Genomic DNA, 19,668 nt, shown 5'->3' on the forward strand with positions numbered 1-19,668 from the left:
TTATGAGTTTTTTTTGTACACACTGTTGAGGCTCGTATGAGAGCTAACACACAGAACATACAACAAGGGGAACAGGAGACGAGGGGGGGAGGAGGGGGAAGGGAAAAACCAGTGTGGAACAGAGACATGAGGAGATCTGTGGGAGGGAGAGGAATGGGGCAGGGTACACAGGGAAAACAAGATGAACACTACAAGGACTTTCAGGAAGGAAAGCAGAGAATTTGAAGGAGGTGGGTTTGGGGTGCATTAGTGGGGGTAGAAAAGATCATGGTTTTGGATGGGGGAAGATAACAGATGGTGGGGAACAGATATTTTGAAGACCTGGGGAGCAGGGTGGGATTGAAGAGAGTGTGGGAGTTTGCTCCAAAGGCGGGAAAAATGGGAAATTAAAGAGTGAAGGTGAGCATTGATTCTTGATATTGGTAGTTTTACCGGAAGGGGGCTATTCGCGGATATTGAGCGCCCTGCGGAAATATGGGGGAGGGGACATATGTCAGACAGCATGGGGGGAGAAGGCCAAAGAGGAGATGGTGGACGACAGAGAGATCACCGACCTGTCTGTGGTGAGAGAGTGAGAGACCCAACGACTCAGCCACATCGCGGGAGATACCAATGATTCTAAATGCCTTGGGTTCCACAGCGTGAAGCCGAGAAAGGTGAGAGGTGGGAACACCATCCTAGAGGAGAAAGCAGTACCCCATCAGGCTGCACACGAAAGCTTTGTATGTGGTCAGGAGCTCAGGTGTGTCAAGGAAGGACTTTGCACTACAGAGTATGCCCAGTCGCTGACTGCCTTTGAAGGCCAGCTTGGAAATGTGGCTTTCCCAGGAAAGATCATCGTGATACCCAGAAGCTTGAATGAAAGGACTTCTTCAAGAGGATTGTTGAGGAAGTACATTGGGGGGGTGTCCAGACGGTCCTTTCGTAGAGACAGGGTAAGAGTGTCAGATTTGTCAGGGTTGAAAAACATGTTCCACATGTTGGACCAGCTTGTGATTTTATCCAGATCTGCAGAGAGTGAAGAGACTGATGCTTGCTGATCTGAGGGATGACAGATGGTACGGCAGAGGGCGGCGTCATCAGCAAAGAGATAGAGGATTTTCCCGAGAGTCAGAGAGATCATTGATGAAAATCAGAAAAAGAACAGGGCCCAGAAGACTGCCTTGAGGAACTCCAGCCTGGACAGGAAAAGGGGATGAGAGAACTCCATTGAGGACAACACGTTGGCTGCAACAGGAGAGGAAGACTGTGAGCCATGAGTGGAGATGTCCTTGGATACTAAAGGAAGAGATAACGGTGAGCAGGGCAGAGTGACAAACCGTATCAAAGGCACGCGATATGTCTAGGGATATGGCTCTGATTTCATGTCTGGCATTGATGATCTCCATCCATTGTTGGAAGAGCAGAAGCAGCATATCCAGGGTAGATTGGCCTGGTCTGAATTCAAATTGATGATCAGGAATCAAGCCATTGTAGAAGAGGAAGGATAAAATGTGTGAAGCAATGTTGGATTCCATAACTTTGCTGATGATTGGGAGAAGGCTGATTGGTGTGTCGTTGCAGGTGATCTGTTGCAGCTGATTGGTGATCTGTTTTTGCACCTTTTTGTGCAGAGTAGTCATGTTTGCTGATTTCCAAGCAGATGGCAGACGACTTTGAGCAAATGAGAGGGTAAATGGAACAGAGAGGGTGAGTAAGAGCAGCAGAGCAGGTTTTTAGGACAGGTGGGCTGATGCCGTCTGGACCGTATGCAGAATCTGAGTCGAGGTTTGACAGCAAACTCTCCACTTTTTCAGGAGAAAAGGACACAGAGCCCGGGTGCGACAGTTGGGCGCGACTGGGTAAGGTAGGTGCAGAAATTGATGGGTTTGAGACACAAGATTTTGAAGCAAACATGGAGTTTAGGCATTCAGCCTTTTCACGTGCAGTGTCAGCTGTGCAGCCATTTGAGATAAGGGAGGGGATGGAGGGGAACATACACCAGAAACAAATTTAACTAGGTGCCACCAGGATTTGGAGGAGGGAGACAGGTTTGAGAGTTCAGACTTGAGATTAGAAAGCTGTTGTTTATGGGCTCTCCTGAAGGTAGACAGACACTTGTTCTGAGCTTTGTGGAAGGAAATGAAAATGCTTTCAGTTGGATTAGCCTTCCATGAGGTGAAGGCAAGTTGGTTTGGGACAACTGCTTCGCCACAAGTTTCAGTGTACCATTGGCGGGAGGCAGGGTAGGACTGAAGACGAGATGGGATAAATCGAGGCATCATTGAGAGAGAGCAAATTTCTTTGAAAGAATTCCCAGGACGAGTTGATGTCAGAGGAAGTAGAGGTGGGAGAGCAGTCTATAAGTTTGCTGGCTGCTTGAAGACCTTGCCAGTCGACCCGAGTGAAATGCCAGACTTGACAGCGCTGATGTGGTTCTCCAATAACAGCCAGAGAGATGTCTGCTCCAATCGGTTCATCTGACCTTGCTTGTCAAAGTAGCGGAAGAACAGCAAAAATATTTTCAGGGAAATTGGTCAAAATCATATTGAGAAGAGATGGAGTACCATTGGTTCAAATCCAGGTCGGGAAGTTGGTAGATTGTATCAGTCCCAATGAGTCGCAGAAGTCTTTTGCTGAAGTGCCATGGCAGGTGAGGAGGTACCTACACCCAGCCAACTGGCATGATGACAATTGAAGTCACCACATTTGAGGAAGAAAGACTTTGGATGAGAGAATAGAAGTTGGTAGAAGTGTTTTCAGAGAGCGAGATGTAAATGGAGTCATCACTGTTTGGTGGACGGTACAACACACATACAAACATGAGGTGGGCGAGGAGGGAAGCCATAGCCAGAGGTATTCCTGGGGGTGTGGGGGAGAGAGGATAGTGCATGATGAGTGAGCAATAGAGTCTTTGATGAAGAGAGCAACTCCGCCACCAGGACGAGGTTCAGGTCTATCATACCGGAAAAGGGAGTAACCAGGGAGAGATATGAGGTAGTCAGAGACGTCTTGAAGGAGGATAGTTTCTGTTAAGCAGATTATGTCTCGTTTGTCAGTGGCAACCTGAATGGAGAGATCTGTCAGGTTTCTGGTGAAGGTCCCAGATGTTTGAGATCCACACTGTTAACCCTCAACGGCACGCATACCAACACTCACACATTGGCACACCTGGGGTCAATTTGACCCCATTCAAAATGGTCATTGATTTGGTCGATACACAAGCCAAATGTTGCAACATTTGTCAAATATATCATACCTCGTTTGTACAAAACAGTGTAAAACATTGAGAAGTTGATGATACATATGAAATGTATTCAATATCTAGTGATATCCGGAACAAAAACAATCAGAAATTAATGTGCGAATGGCTACACATTTTACTAATTAACTTTTTACACAGAAAGCAGCAACAGCATAACATACAAAATTAAAATATGGCAGTTTCCATAATAATGAAAGAAATATGAGTCATTTTTCATTGTAGTGTCTCGATTTATGAGGTTCATTGTTCTAGTTACGCTTTGCAATTTGTACAAGTAGTAACAGTGGTTGAATGAGTACCACAAACATATTTGTTGCAATTTGATCAGACAGTTGAGGTCTTATTGTCCTGTGGCCTTCTGCATAATTGGCATCGTTTCCTGGCAGGACTTCTAGCCTGGCGTGGTCTCTGGATTGCTGCAGCAACCTTTCCAAGTTGATGTAATGCGGTCCCTACAGCCGGCTGGAGAACATGAACATTATGAGTGTCAAGTCAATCCAGTCATTGGTGAGGCCGTATGCCAACTGCTTGAGGTATTTACGACCTCGACCACGTGGCCTTTCTGCTATGGCCTGGCCTTACTGAGCATTCTCATTATCAGACTGATTGTAAGAATGTCCAGAATCAGCAGATATTTCATCTGGCTGTTCATCAACGTCAGAAACCTGATCTTCATCTGATGTATCACGGACTGCAGCCTGATCTGGGATGTAGGAATCATCATCGCTTGGATCAGATAAAGACTCACTGTCACTTTCATCTTCTAATATTTGTCAAAGATACATTAATCAGCAACAGAATACCGTGCTCTCCGTTGGTTGGCCATGGTTTGAAGGAAAATGCAAATACACTAGCGTTATGAACTGCAGTTTCGATTTCTGGAATATCCCATTTCCAGGAATGAGCAATTCCTGGAACCATTCCAATCCCCTTTTTGTCACAGAATGATACAGATTATAACAGTATGAAAACAATTGGGAAACACCTTTATTGTTCTTTGAGAAATAATAACAATTCCAGAAAAGAAAACGGGATAAAGTGTTCATAGTTATGAATGTAAATGTTTTTTGGGAGTTCTCCCAGCGTGGGTCATATAGACCCCACTATTTTCTCCTGCAAATATCTCACATATGTATTACCCTATATTCACTAAATTTTACAGCAATAACATACATATATGGGGTGAGGATAAACAGAGACCATGGGCTGATATCGGCTAATATTATTTTTTTACACACAAAAAACCTGCATGTTGGGTCAAATTGACCCCAGGTATGCCGTTGAGGGTTAAGGAAGAGGGAGGGGATGATGAGGGAGGAGGAGGGTAGGCAAGGAGAGTTGTTGAAAGAGTGTTGGGGATTGCAGAAGAACGAGTGGAGAGGGCCGGTTGAGGAGGAGAAAAGGCTCGGTGGTGATGGGTTGAGGTACAGTGGGGAGTAATAAGAGAGGGGGCATATTGGAGGAGATGCAGTGATGAGATGGAAGAGAGGGTGGGGTTTAGGAGGAAGCTTTGTGGATGTGAGGGGGGACAACTTTGGGAACGGGGAGTGGGGGGGGGTGAGATTGGAGGGAGAAGGGTGAAAGGGGAGAGTTGAGGGAGAAGGGTGAGGGTGGAGTTTTTGAGAAAGGTAAGAGGGAAGCTTGGAGGGAGGAAGAGTGTGAAGGTTGCTTTCAGAGGGAGGGGAGATGATGAGAGCGGGCATGGCCAAGGAGTGAGACATCTGTTAGGTTGGAATGGAACCTACAGATGTTAGAACACAAAACACTTTTGGACAACATAGTAGGAGCTGATACTGAAGCAGAAGACAGTGAAGAGGTGCCTAGAGCAGAGCTAGGATGAGTGCAAGATGGGAGGGGTAAGGAGAGAGAATAACAGGTGAGGGATTAGGAGGAGGTAGATGTAAGGAGGTGGAGTGAATTGGCACTGAAGTTGGACAAAAAGGATGATTGATAGAACACGAACATCCATTGCAAAGTGGGATTTAAAGTTTTTTTAAAGTCAGACATGCGATTGAAGACATCACGTGAGGGATGCAACAAAGAAGAATTAAGAGAATGGAGAAACAGTGGGACGTTTTAGACAGAATGGAGGAAAGGTCGAAATGAAAACAGCCTTTTGAAGATGAATAGTGAATTATGATGCCAAACCGAGAACCACACGTATGAAAGCGGAAGTTGTAACATTTTAAGAGACTGATTTTTTATTTTTATTTTTTTGATAAAGATTACATAAGATTAGGTAAAGGAAACGTTGAAGCAAAATCATGTAGGTGTTGGTGAATTTGGATCGGCAAACACAGAAGGAAGTTGGTAGTTCGATGAAGGTTACAGGAAGAAGAAGGGGGGGGGGTAGAGAAACACGTGGTTACGGGAGGTGTAATGGGAGAGGTTAAAATACGAAATAATACATTGTTGCGGTTCTCGGAACCGCATCCCTCCAACACCAATGGCAGTCAACATACAGTGGTCCCCAGTCAGTTATTTCATTAATGTACGTTCAGATAGTCCCTTCCTTCTTGTCTCGTGGGTCAAACGTACAGTGCGTTGTGTAAATCTCATAGCTAGGTTTGATTAAATCTCTGAACCTCATTCCTTTTCTTTTTTTATCTTTTCCTCTGGTAAATCCAAGCAAGGGGTCCCCACGAGGCCGGCAGGCACTCCGCTTGGACACCCATCTGTAAAAACCACTGCCGCGTGTAAGAATGTGTCCTCACAGAAGACCAAGGGCAGCAGTAGAAAACAACAATAAACGCCAGTGCTGCACGGAGTGCGTGCCCCCCAGTGAAGGCCTCCCACCCACTGTTCAGGCGATCAGAGGCATAACCAACACACCAAATGCAAACTACATACAGTACGCACGTGGCACATTCTTCTTCAATCCACTTATATCTATGCTCTTTCCTTCAATTCATGGCATGGATCAGGGTTGGCAACGTGCGCCCTACCGCCTCTGATAACCGTGAACGTGATGCTCGATGACGGGCGGATCCGCGCGCTGACCACGTGTACAATGGCGGACTCGCATGTACTGTACGGGGAATGCTCGATGTCGGATGGACCCGCGCACTGAGAACGTGTACAATGGCGGACTCGCACGCAGCCCGTGATACTTTATCATCGTACTGAACGGGCACGAATAACACACATCTTTGGTCGGGTCTGCGCATTGGGTTACAATAACGTCGTCCGTTAGTCTTCGCTCATCACGAAGGCCACAAATGTCTTCCGCAGACGGCAGATATCCTCCCGCACATCTGCCTCGATGCAGCTGCTACCAGGCAGAGGCATGCTGTGCAGCCGGATCGCTCAGGCCGCATGGCGCACCACAGAGCAGGCACATTGATCAGCGCCAACCGCGGGTCGCCGGGGCACAGCACGGAGTTCAGTGCAAGGCGATTCATATCACGGAGTTCGGTGCAAGATGATTCATATCATGGGATTCGGAGCGAGATGATTCCGCAGCTTGGAGCCATTTTGCCGGAAGTGGAGTAGAGCCGCTTCCGGCCATCTCGGCCGGGCTGCACAGTGGCCGGGGCCAATCAAAATGCCCAATTCGGGTGACGACACCGCTTCGGGTACTCGCCCCCACCCCGCACCATGGTGTCTATAAAAGGACGGGTCGCGGAGCCGCTAGTATCGTACCTGCTCACTGCTTCTGTTTGCTCGTCCTGGGCTAGTGGTCGTCTTTCCTGTGCTGCGTTCCCGTCTGCTGGTGGATTTCAGTTCAGGGTCCAGCTCCAGCTCCAGCTCTAGCTCTAGCTCCAGATCCAGTTCCAGTTTGAGTGCCAGTTCCTGTTGTCGTTCCTGCGTACTGCTCCTGTCTGCTTGTCCTGGCCTGGGATTGAAAACCTACCAATTCGCCTGCTGATTCTGCCTTCTTCACCACCTCATCGCCTCTCTCCACTCACTGCCTTCTGACTCCACCAAAAGTCCTCCTTCATGCCTGCCATACCATGCCCATTCTCTGGATCGACGCGCCAGCTGTCAAGGAGGTATCGCCCAGTGGAGCATCCCCACAAAACGTACTGGTGGCGCGGTCGGGCAATCATGCAAAGTATTGAGAGACCATTGGCCTCATCTCCTCACCTCTTTTTCTCTTCATTAACTCCTCTTCATTGGGGTGTGTGTGTGTGTGTGTGTGTGTGTGTGTGTGTGTGTGTGTGTGTGTGTGTGTGTGTGTGTGTGTGTGTGTGTGTGTGTGTGTGTGTGTCCTGGTGCCTGTCCTCGCTTAAGTTAAGATTGTAGAAGAATCATATTTGGATAACTTTGCTCTGTGTCTGGTTTTGTAAGTTGCTTGTTTATTGTCGCACCACACTTTTCTTGCTATCCCTTCTCACACACAACAATAAAAAGTATTATCTGTGCCACATATTTTTCCTCGCCTGCCTGTAATAAATCCTTTGTGGAAATGTTCCGAGCTCGTTTTCATCTTTTCTTTCATTGATCCAGCATGGTCCTATCCTAACTTAGCCGGAACTTTATTCCCAACGATCGGTTCCTTTTAGCTGGTACGTCCTTGGCAGTGTCGCTCGGCTGCATCTGATACGGTAATGTGATCCAGTTCGGACAAGGCATATCGAGGGCGTGTCCCCCGGTAATTAGATCACGTGGTTATTTTTCTAGGTAACCGGTTAACCCACAGACGGAGGACCCCAGGTCACGTGGTTGAGTTATTGGCGTTCACGGTCAGTTAGCGACCCACCGTGTCACGGAATTATCCATGTGCAATGGCCTGCAATTCCGGGGAGTCTGGTGGGAACCTGAGATAGCTTCCCCCCTGGTGGTCTTCTCACCCAACCCCCGGCCCACAACAATATATATATATATATATATATATATATATATATATATTATTTTTTTTTTTTAAAGATTAGATGAGATTAGGTAAAGGAATGGTTGAAGAAAAATCGTGGAGGTGTATGGTGAATATGGGTTGGCAAAAGTAGTAGATAGTAGATCGGCAGAAGGAGGAAGAAGAGTCGGTACAGGAAGTCACGTGGTTACGTGGTAGAAGGTTTTTTTTATGTATATTTTTATATTTTAAAACATGAAACAGAGGGTATAGTTGAGAGGGACAGAAAGAGGGTGGAGGGAAAAGTGGAGAAAACAAAAACTGATGGTAATAAGGAGAAAATGCAATAAACATGGTCGCACACACAAACGGGAAGAAGGGGAGGCCTCAAGGAAACCCGATACGAAAAGACGGCGAAAACTTCACAATTAGGACAATTTTTAACACACGACCAAATGAGCAACACACAGTAAATACAGAGATAACAAAATGACAGTAAAAACATGACAAAAACGACTGGAAAGCTTATCTTTGAGAAAGTCAGCAGAGACCCTGAAGAAGATCCACCACCGTCGCTCACGAACCTGAACCAGAAGTCAAATAAAGGGGATCAGTTTCTGTATCATATAAAGGCTCTGTCACACCTTGACGTTTTAGCCAGCGTATGGCAAGGTATCAAAATGTATGCAAAACGCTGGTGTACGCTGAACTATTGATGTTTTTTTTCCAGTTTTGGACGTATTCATAACGAGTTGGACGTATGCATAACGTATTAGTAACGTACACAGAACGCTTCAATAACATAATATAGATAGCTTATACCAACGAATGCTGAGCGTGTTGTCGGCGTTCACAACCTATGCCCAACGATAGTATAACTTATGCATAGCGCACGGCAGCGTATCGCCGACGATCACGTGGCGTAGCCTATTAAAAGGCTGCGGCTCAACGATTCAAATCATAACCGCACGAGACATCGAAGTGTCAAGTCGCTGTCACACCTTGACGTTTTAGCCAGCGTATGCCGACGTATGAAAAATTTGCCGAATACGCTGGCACACGTAGAATACGTTATGGGTAAGTTTTGTATACGTTAAGGGCAAGCACGCTGGCATACGTCGTAGTACGCCGAGTACGTCGACAAATTTTCAACATGTTGAAAATTTTTCGACGTATCCAGCATATGACGCACATGTTCCGCATGCGCTGGCATAAGTTGTAGGCACGTTACGCGATCGTTGACACACGTCGAAACACGTTACTTGTAAGTTACTAATAAGTCGAAACACGTCGAGGTAATGTTTAGCATACCCGAAACTTAATTTTTAACCTATGAGTAACGTGCTTTGAACCTATGTGTAACGTATCTCCAACACATATTGACGTATGTAGATGTATTTGACGTCTTCCGGACGACCACAGAACTTACTGAACGTGTTTCTAACTTACAGCTACCGTATAATGGCGTATTGGCAGCGTTTAGGGAAATTGGTATATAAAAATGGGTTTCACAGGAGGAACCTGTCAGTGTTCCAGACTCCATGTTTTTTTTTTTTTTTTTTTTTTGGGGATGATTGTGATGTTGACACTTCGATTTCTAGTGCGGTTATGATTTACATCGTTGAGTGGCAGCCTATTAATTATATTATAACCGCACTAGAAATCGAAGTGTCAACATCACCGTCATGCCGAAGAAAAAAAAAACCATCGAGTCTGGAACACTGACGGTAAAAATTACCTCGACGTGTTTCGACTTATGAGTAACCTACAAGTAATGTGTGTCGACGTGTGTCAACGATCGTGTAACGTGCCTACAACTTATGCCAGCGTATGCGGAACGTGTGAGTCATACGCTGGCATACGTCGAAAAATTTCAAGCATGAAAAATTTGTCTCACAGCTCGGCGTACTACGACGTATGCCAGCGTACTACGACGTATGCCACCATACTACGATGTATGCCAGCGTGCTCTTAACGTATACAAAACTTACCCATACGTATTCGACGTGTGCCAGCGTTTTAGACAAATTTTTCATACGTTGGCATACGCTGGCTAAATCGTCAAGGTGTGACAGGGCCTTAAACAAAGGGTATCTTTATATCATTTGTGGTTCTAAATATATTAACAACCAAAATTGTCCGGGTCTTTTTGGAACACCCTGTAACTTGCGGTACTGTCATTGATGACTTCTAATAGGAGTGAAACTGCTTCATGGAGTTGCGATAAATTTATTAAACATCACCTCCCTTTAGTAAAACTTTAGTGTGGAAGAAAGGACGTCCGGATTCTGGGTCAATTATTTGTTAAACTGCAGCAATGTTATATAACTTCTGAAAACACCTGCCGGGAAACCTCGTTGAACCAAAGCTACAACTCATTCACATATTGCAAAACCAAAGACAAAATGATGCCGTGAAACAGTACTCCCGCTTCGAGTGCTTTCATGGAACGGATGGTTCAAACAAAATTCAATATGGTGTAGGCATAGGTGGATGTTGACGTCTCCATTTGGGGGTGGGGGTGGGGAGGGAGCAGGGGGTTTAATCCTCACCATAATTCATGGACCGAACACCGTGGGTGTTTGTTTGTCACGCTACTCCTACTACAGTTCTGAGCCGATTACATCCACACTTGCAACATAGGATCAACATGACCCCAATTCGTGCATATAGGGGTGCTTTTATCTTTGCTGGGAATTTTTTTTTTTGGGGGGAGGGGGTAGGAGACAAATTCTCCATGTAAATATGTATTGTGTAGCACCGCTCCAGGTGGGAGAGAGTATTACAAGTCCCCACCCTTCACAGTATGCACAGTATCGTTATGATGGTGGGGGTAGATGGAAGAATATAATAGGGAATATAGCATTGTGTAGAGTTGCTTGGTCAGTGGACGTGTAGGAGGCATCTCGATGTGAGTAAGTGGGGAATCTGTGAGCTTAAGTGTTACGTGTCATCATACGAGGGGTGGTGCGGTGTTAATTAGCCTAGGGAGTAAGAATAAGTTCCCCAGCAGCCTCAACTGTCGGATTTTTTTACAGCGCGGTGACATCATGCTGTTATATAATTGGCTATTCTGTCCTGTGTCTTCTGTCACGTCTTCTGTCACACTTATGGCAACGTATGTCCCTTTGATCTGAGGGCTATAAATAGAAATTTGTCCAATGTCACAACTCTTCCCATCATGCATGCTAATTCACTGTGTCTACATTTAAATTTAATAACTGCAAAATTGTTTCATCATTCTTAACCTAGACTTTTACTGCCCCCAGCCGCGCAATATCGAAGTATTCGCTTCTTATTTAAGTTATTATTATTATCATAACCTTTTTGAATTATTGTCCGTGGTAAATATTTGTTTATTTTCATTAAATGTATTCCTTTTAAGAAATTGTAGCCTTGCGCTGACCTGGTGCAGCGCCTCTGTGCTGTGCTCCTCCCCGTGCTCCTCCTGGGTGGATCGTCTCTCCACCATTTCGCCCCGTTAATGCGCACATTAATCTCCGAGTCTCGGTTGTAGCCTTTAAGGGAGAAGCTTTGCCATCTGTCCAGGTCGTGTTGAACCCCATGGACACAACAGTATTCCTGTCCCCACATTTCCAGTGCAGTGAGATGTTTTGAGTTATGCAGCGAGAGGTATTTTGGAGAGGTGTTTTGAATTACACGTTTGAATATGGATAATAACATAACCCCCTTGGCCACTCCTGTAAGGAGTGGATGCTTTTAGTATAAATAATGGGAAGCATGGTTTGACTTCTAAATTTACAGCTTGTTGTTCTCCGCCCCTACGACAATGTGGGCGAGGAGGGACATTAAAATGACGATAGACCGACTGACTTTTATATTGCAGATATCTATTCGTCATGACATTATCTAAACCTCACTAGATCACGGTTGTGACTGGCTGAATCGTGTTGCCATGGAAGCCATCTCGGTAACTTGGTTTGTGTACATTGTGGAAGCAGATTTTCATGCTACCTTAAGACAGGAAAAAGTAAGTTCACATGCAAGCCGTTTACTGCAGTAAAATAAAAGACACTCCTGTATATAGGTGGAAGCCCCCAGCCTGCTACATCGTTGCAAGCTGAAGGCTCACCTCGACATTGAATATTGTATGTATACATGCAGTTTCACCAGGGTGTGTCTTGAGAACAGATGGAGCTTTGTGAACTTTAAAATTGCAACATAGAAGGATAATTGGTGTGTTTTGGAGCTTACTTATAGCCCCAGGAAAGGGTGTGGGGGGGATATTGTGAGTTCAGATGGTCATCATATTGATAAGGTCTTTGCAAGGTTGTTTATAGCTTCAGAGGAATGTGTGTATTCTGCCCTCTCCTAGTCTTTCCCAGCATATATTTATTAAATTATTTTCAAAAGCACTAAACTAAGTTAATTTTGCATTTTTACATTATTATAAATTGTATTTTTACATTTAATTAAGAATTCAGCTTCCACAACATGATACTTCAAAAATCATTTAAGAGTTCGCTTTAATATTACATTGATCTATTCCTTATACCATTGATAAATGAATCCTCAACTTAACCTGTTTCTCAATGGAAGTCTCTATCGCGTGCAGCCTGTGGCTGCTGGTTGCATCATTGGTTGGGACGCGGCTATGCCGCTGATGCAGTGTCCCCCTTGCCCTTTCCAGTACACTGGTGCTCATTTTGCCGACCTCGGAAGGATGACGGGCTGAGTCAACCTCCTGGTATATTTTAATTCAGCAGCCAACGAGGCTTGAACTCAGGCTTGGATCTTGGATCCCAAGCCACCACCCTAACCACTAAGCCAACACCAGGCTTGAGTGGAAGTGATGTCAGGGAAAGCAGAGCACAACATCTTGTTGAAGAGATTTATTCAACCCAAGGGACTTTGTTGAAGTGCAAAAATGAAGAAGAGCAACTAGCATTTTCCCCAAATATTATTTGTAAAATGAGTCAGATGTGGTTGATTAGGTACAATGTTTTTTTCTCCAACATCTGGACGAACATTTATGTTTCTCACATCATTTTCAGTTGTATGTGTACTGAGAGAACCCGCACTGACTGCACCCAAAGATTCGAGATAGTTTTGCTGTACTTGCGATAATATGGCATCGAGAGCCGAGGTAGGCGGTGGTGGCTGGGCCCGACCTGGGGCAGTTGTAAAATCCGACTGTGAATCATCCGCCAGAAGTTTAACAGTCGCTTTCACAAAACTTCCAAAAGTCAATTTTAGCTTTTTTTTAGAGAGAGGTACATCAGTCTTTTAGCTAACTGTCAATCAAGTTTGAAAAAGGATGCAGCTAGTCACGTCTGTGCAAATACCACGATACCTGCTGTGACTGCAGGGCAGAAATACCTGCTGTGTGACTGCAGGGCAGTTGGGTACTGTCGCTTTGCCACTTACATTATGTTCTGCAGGTGCATATAATTTCATGTTTATTTTCAATCTCAACTGTTCAGCTAACACCAGGCTTTACAATTAAGGTGGCTGGCTTAAAAACTTCGGGTCTTGAGTTTGAGCCCCTGCCGTACTGTCAAATTACACCAGGTGGGTTGACTCAGCCTGTCATCCTTCTGAGGTCGGCAAAATTAGTACTGTACTAGCTTACTGGAAAAGAGGCGCTGCATCAGCTGCACAGCATCTGAAAAGGCAAAGCCCATCTGCTTTGAATTTGGACTTCTTCTTCCATTTGCGAAATGGTACCTGTGACCTTTTGACCAAATTATTAATTTATATTCTCCATATTCTCATAACAATGCTTTGTTGAATATTTGATGAAAAAAGCTCAAATGATAATTAATATTTCAGGTTAATTGGATGTAAAATGATGATTTTATGTGATGCTGACCTTTGACCTTCTGACCTTTTGACCAAATTATTAATTTGTCTTCTCCATATCCATATAATAAAGCTTTGTTGAAAATTTGATGACAAAAGCTCAAATGGTAAAAACGTTATGGCATACAAAAGCTCAAATGATAATTAAAATTTCAGCTCAATTGGATGAAAATTGACGATTTTATGAGATGCTGACCTTTGACCTTTGACCTTTTGACCAAATTAATAATTTGTCTTCCCAATATTCTCCTGCTAAAGCCTTGTTGAAAATTTGTTGCTAAAAGCTCAAAAAAGTTATGGCTTACAAAAGTTCAAATGATAATTAAAATTGCAGGTCAATTGGATGTAAATTGATTTTATATGATGCTGACCTTTGAACTTTTGTTCACATTATAAATGTGTCTTCTCCATGTCCTCATAATAAGGCTTTGTTGAAAATTTGATGACAAAAACTCAAATGGTTAAAAAAAAGGTTACAGCCTGGACATGCACACAGACAGACAAGACACACAGACAGACAAGACACACACACACACACACACACACACACACACACACACACACACACACACACACACACACACACACACACACACACACACACACACACACACACACACACACACGTGATTGCAAAACCCCATCTCCCACTGTGCAGCGGACGGGTTAAAGAGAAAGCATCCCAAAATGTATAGCCTGTCCATGTCTGCTTTGTACTCAAACTAAACTTGACGAAAACTCCAACTAATTAAAAAACAAGAAAGAAATGTATTAATTCGTCTCCTCCATGTTCTCATAATAAAGATTTGTTAGCTCTGCCACCGAAGATGGGAGGAGGTTATGTTTTCACCTCTGTTTGTCTGTCTGTCAGCAAGATTTCTCAAAAGTTGTGGAAGGATTTGGACAATAAAGTTTCGTGGACAAGTTGGATGTATGACAGGGATTAACTATTTCGATTTTGGTGAAGATAAGATCTGGATCAAGACACTAGAATTGTTAAAGTGATTATTCACCATTGAGTGATAGGGCCAAAAACTATCTACTATATTCTGTATAGCAAAATTTTTCAAAATATTGTGGACGGATTCAGACGAAAATTGGTGATCAGATGCAAATCCGGTTTATTGGTGGGAAACAAAACATGAACTGTTCAGCCTGGTGAAGATATGCACTATACCGAGTGCCATTGTAGGTTATTTTGTGTTACACATGAAAATAATTTGACCTTTCCTTCTTCCTAGAATAAAGAAAACCGCATTGGCATTTGTCAGAGAATTGTAAATATAACTCTTACAAATGCCATTGACATAATGAAATCTTTATTAAGCTTTCTAACATGTCATATCATTTGATTGCACATTTCTTCTAAGTGTGCTCCAGTACATAACAAGCATGAAACACTTGAGGCTTACAATGGGGAATAACTTCATGTTCCCAAGCCTGGTGGACAGGAGAGATCAAACACAGGATACAATTAAACAAAATGCTTTCACTTGTGGGTATATGTGCTTCATTTGGTAATGGTAGGTCATATTCAGATCTCTGCTTCAGGCTGCTCCATTTTTTGGCATGACTGCAGCTTGGGAAGTCTTCCATCCTTAGTCACGTGTTTACAAACCCTCTGGAGGCCCCTCAAAGACACCTTAAAGATAATAGAATCATGCAAAATAAAAGATGAGGAGGGTTTGTGTGTGTGTGTGTGTGTGTGTGTGTGTGTGTGTGTGTGTGTGTGTGTGTGTGTGTGTGTGTGTGTGTGTGTGTGTGTGTGTGTGTGTGTGTGTGTGTGTGTGTGTGTGTGTGTGTGTGTAGAGGATGAAGATGGAAAATTTTGCATCACATCCCATGCACAGCAACATTGGTGGAGGAGGCATTCACAAGGATCCTGAACAAGGGATCTTGAACATCATAAACATCAATGCAATAGAGTTGGAAAAATGGAAGCGATCACGAAGACCACATATGCCATCAAAAGAGGAGCTGGAGAGGTCAGTTCAGGTCAGGTAAGGGAGCATGCGCCAGAGCAGCGCATCACTGAGTCCACTTTCTGCCGGTACTCCAGGGCCTCCATCTGGCCATCCCCCAGGCAGATGCCTGCCTATCCCCATCTCCTTGAGATGCTGATCAACCTGCTGCAACCACGAGGCGCATGGATGGCCCATTGGCCTCCTCCACTCACAAGGCTCTCTCACTGAGAGAATCTGGGGAGCAGGATCAGCATCAGGAAAACGAGCCACATGTCCATGCAGCCGCAGCTGATGCTCGCGACAATGCAGGTAAAAAAAAACCTATCTCATTTGAGTCTCACTCAGCAACCGCTCGTTGGACACAAAGTCCAACCAGCAACAGCCAAAGATTCTCCGAAGAGAACTGGTACCAAATAAATTAAGTCTCCATCACAGATCCCTGGTCAGAGTCGAAGTCTCACGGCAGCAGAGCAAGATTGGAAGTACCAAGAACCTGAAAACTCGGATTTTCATCCTCCTGCACAAGTACCGGCAGCGCCACACCCCATGATCCAGTGAATCCAAGCTGTGAATCCGTTGGTCACTGAATTAATACCACGTGGGGTTGACTCAGCCTGTCATCCTTCTGAGGTCGGAAAAATGAGTACCAGTGCACTGGTAGTCGGGACACTGCATCAGCGGCATAGCCGAGTCCCTAACCAATGATGCAACCAGCAGCCATAAGGCTGCACTCGAAAGAGAGAGATCTCGAGTAATATATCTGAACACTGAACTATCTCAGCACTATTTTATATACTTTATATATAAAATAGTATATATAATTTATATACAAATATACTTTGTTGGTTGTGCTTTATACATTTACAACATAACGATTTAATTATTTTAGGTACTGCTCCCAATTTTAGGATTTGACTTTGTGGATAACATAGCTGTGAGGATCACTTAAATGAAGATGAAAAAATATTGAGAAATTCATCTTCTCTCTTGCTCACCTCTGTGATCTCAACTTTACGCTCCCAGTTGGCGATGGTATGTTTCAGTTCATTGTGTTGTGCTTGCTGCTGCATATACTCCATAACAGTTGGAACGCGGTAACTGGCCATTCGCATCTTAAGTTGCCTTCTTTCCTCATCTGCCAATTGTATTTCCTGCGAGAAACAACAATTTTTTTAGTGACCCACACACTGTTTTGCTTATATAATTTATATTCCCTATCTTTTCAAGAATGATGGGAAGCAGGTGCACTCACCCAGAGTAGCGATCCATACTCCCATGATACTTCTGATAAAGACCGCACACACTATAATGAGCTCTGAGAAGCTCAGAATTAACTTTAACTTTTTCTGACATCAAAAAATACAGATAGTTGTATGTGATTGCGGCTTCTAATTTAAATGTTAAATATCCTCAAAATATAATACTTAAACAATAACTTGAAACAAAATACAAATGTGTCTCAATAAAATATATCGACTTTAATATTTCAGGAAAAGTAAGACTGTCGGGAGGTGATGATATTTTGACATACATCTGTATACATTTTTGAGATATACGTACCCTGTAATATTTATACAATACAGTATATACATAAAGCAATATAACCAATAATTCTGAGCCACACCTCCTCTATCGTCGTGCTTTTTGCTGCCATTATTTGCAGAAGGTTCTGGCACAAGATGATGTCTCTGTCAATGGTGTTAGACTCTTGCAAATGTCTCATTAGCGTTGCCTGTAGTGGGAATGAAATACCATTAAGAAATATTTTAAACGTTTTCTCCAATAACTAATCAACAAGAAGTACAATACCAGAGGTCAATGAAAATATACATAAATTGGGTATATTTTTCAAGAAAATCTGTAGAATGGGAGCTTGATTAATATATATTTTACCCACTATTTAAGAAAGGTTCCAGAGAAGAATTGGGGACGAAACACCTGTTACCTTAACTTCAGTTGTTGGGAAGGTGATGAAGTCATTAATTAAGGAGCAAGAACGGCACTTGGTAAAGTGCATACCTCCACCAGGCTGAACACTTTACATTTTGAGATCTGCATCTGGACCTGAACCCAAATCAAATTGGCTTGTTCTTGTTGTTATGACTCTTCACTCGGCCGAGTAATGACAGAGTCGAATGAGGGTTTTCGAATGATACGATTTATTTCAGAAGATGGCACTACGCATGCGGAATGCAGCCCAAAGGCCCTTCAGTCAGGTGCCCCCGGACCACATTGAGATTCTTACTTCAAAACAGTTGTATATATAATCACACAAAAGCAGAAATGGGTGTGGACTACAAGTGTGTGCTTAAGGGATAAAGAAATAAAGAAATAAATGCGGCAGTGGGCTTCTTTCCCCCCTCCCTAGGGGCCCTCAGGGAAGTTGGATCAGTCAATCCTCAGATTCGCAACCCAACAGTTCATCTTGCAAACTAATAACTTTCTAAGACTCCTACACCCCTACACTGGCACCTGCTGATAGCAAAGGCGAAACTCTGGTGATGACTAAGAACAGGAATGTGTGGGATATCAGCATACACAGTTTTCCCAAGGACATGCTGTCAGTGCAGCTGCAGAGCCATAAGGGTTATCAAAGACATAGTGAAAACAGCATGATACATTTAAAGCAACATTTTAAAGCAAGGTTTGAATAATACACAATTACAAGCAAGGTTAGAATCCCGACAGCTGATTAACACACAGCTAATGGTCCAAAATATGACCACCTAGCATATCATCATAACAGTTTCCCTCCTTGGTCATATTTTGACCATACCCAGCCACACCTGATACTCACCAACCGAGTGGACCCCTATTTGGTTCCTGTAGCAGCTACCCCTAGGCCCCCGCGCCTGCCAAACGGGATTTGCAAATGCCGTGGATAGCCATCAACATTCCCCAAATGAGAAGTCCCCAACTGCCGGTGGTTCAGGTTAGCTTCTGTTGCCTTTTGTCTTGCCCACTGCCACAAGTCTCCCATTAAGTTGTCATATACAAATTTGATGTTAGTTAAGTCCACACAATATTAAAGGCACTACAAGTCTATACAATATTAACAGCAACATTATTATTTAGGCAATTATACTCAACACTAATTACAACAATAATATTTACAATATGCAAATGTAATAATGGGTGAGCAGCACTGTGAGCGCTCAAGGCATGGTGTAAGCTCCTTTCTCAACTTGCGCTAGAAGACAAAAGAGTCTCATGAGATGCATATTTACATATAAGGGTCATACAAGTATTTTCCATACATGCCTTCACCATCTGGTATTGTCCATTTTCCACGATTATGCATATGCTAGTCAAAACACTGCCACATCTATCATAAACCTCCATCAGCATTTTACTTGTAGATTTCCTTTCTTTCTTGTTACAACTTCCTGTATCTTCGTGTGTAGTGAGATGTATGAGTCCATGTTTGGCTTACCTTTTCACTTGAAAGTTCGTTGAGTAATCAGTAATACCTGGAAGAGTCTTCCCCAGGGCGCCCTCCGCCAGAACACCTTGTTGGCTCCTCAGCTGGTGGGGGTCGGGTCTGGTTGTGGCCCCATACAGAGGTCCTCGGGGTCTTCCTCCATGAGTTCGCTGTTAATTATTATGATGGCCTGGGTGAGGGGTGAGGCTTCACAGCATTTCTTTAGACAAATGGAAATGAGACGTTTGATCAGAAATACTCCAAAATGATTCCCATGATGATTAGGATTGCTGCCCCTACCAGGCACAGTAACCAGTCTCCCCAGTCATGAAATATAGATCTCCACCCTGCGTAACCCTCCTTGCGTTCCACTCGATCGCTAGTGAGAGCTTCAAGCCTTATAGGTGAAAACACCTATAAGTGA

The 19,668-nt window shown here is 43.8% G+C and overlaps 1 protein-coding gene across 8 annotated transcripts in view; it reads right to left on the reverse strand.

Annotated features, from left to right (window-relative positions):
* Window positions 1-8,130: 8,130 nt before the first annotated feature.
* The window catches only part of LOC147019931 (cilia- and flagella-associated protein 263-like), a 152,041-nt gene continuing 140,503 nt past the window's right edge, over window positions 8,131-19,668 (reverse strand). For 3 of the 8 annotated variants that reach the window (XM_085894801.1, XM_085894798.1, XM_085894800.1), the window contains 3 exons: window positions 17,448-17,555; window positions 16,819-16,974; window positions 8,137-8,620 (listed from right to left, as the gene is read on the reverse strand). In XM_085894801.1, coding sequence (XP_085750927.1) covers window positions 8,477-8,620; window positions 16,819-16,974; window positions 17,448-17,555 — 408 coding nt within the window. In that variant the 3' untranslated portion in view covers window positions 8,137-8,476. Of the gene's footprint in view, window positions 8,621-15,161; window positions 15,502-16,818; window positions 16,975-17,447; window positions 17,556-19,668 lie in introns of those variants that run through there. The other 5 variants (XM_085894795.1, XM_085894796.1, XM_085894797.1 and 2 more) reach the window with 5 other exon arrangements.

This window comes from Eptatretus burgeri, chromosome 9 (genome assembly GCF_056783735.1).
Source record: "Eptatretus burgeri isolate ZD-2024b chromosome 9, Ebu_testis_v1, whole genome shotgun sequence".
Classification (NCBI taxonomy): Eukaryota; Metazoa; Chordata; class Myxini; order Myxiniformes; family Myxinidae; genus Eptatretus; species Eptatretus burgeri.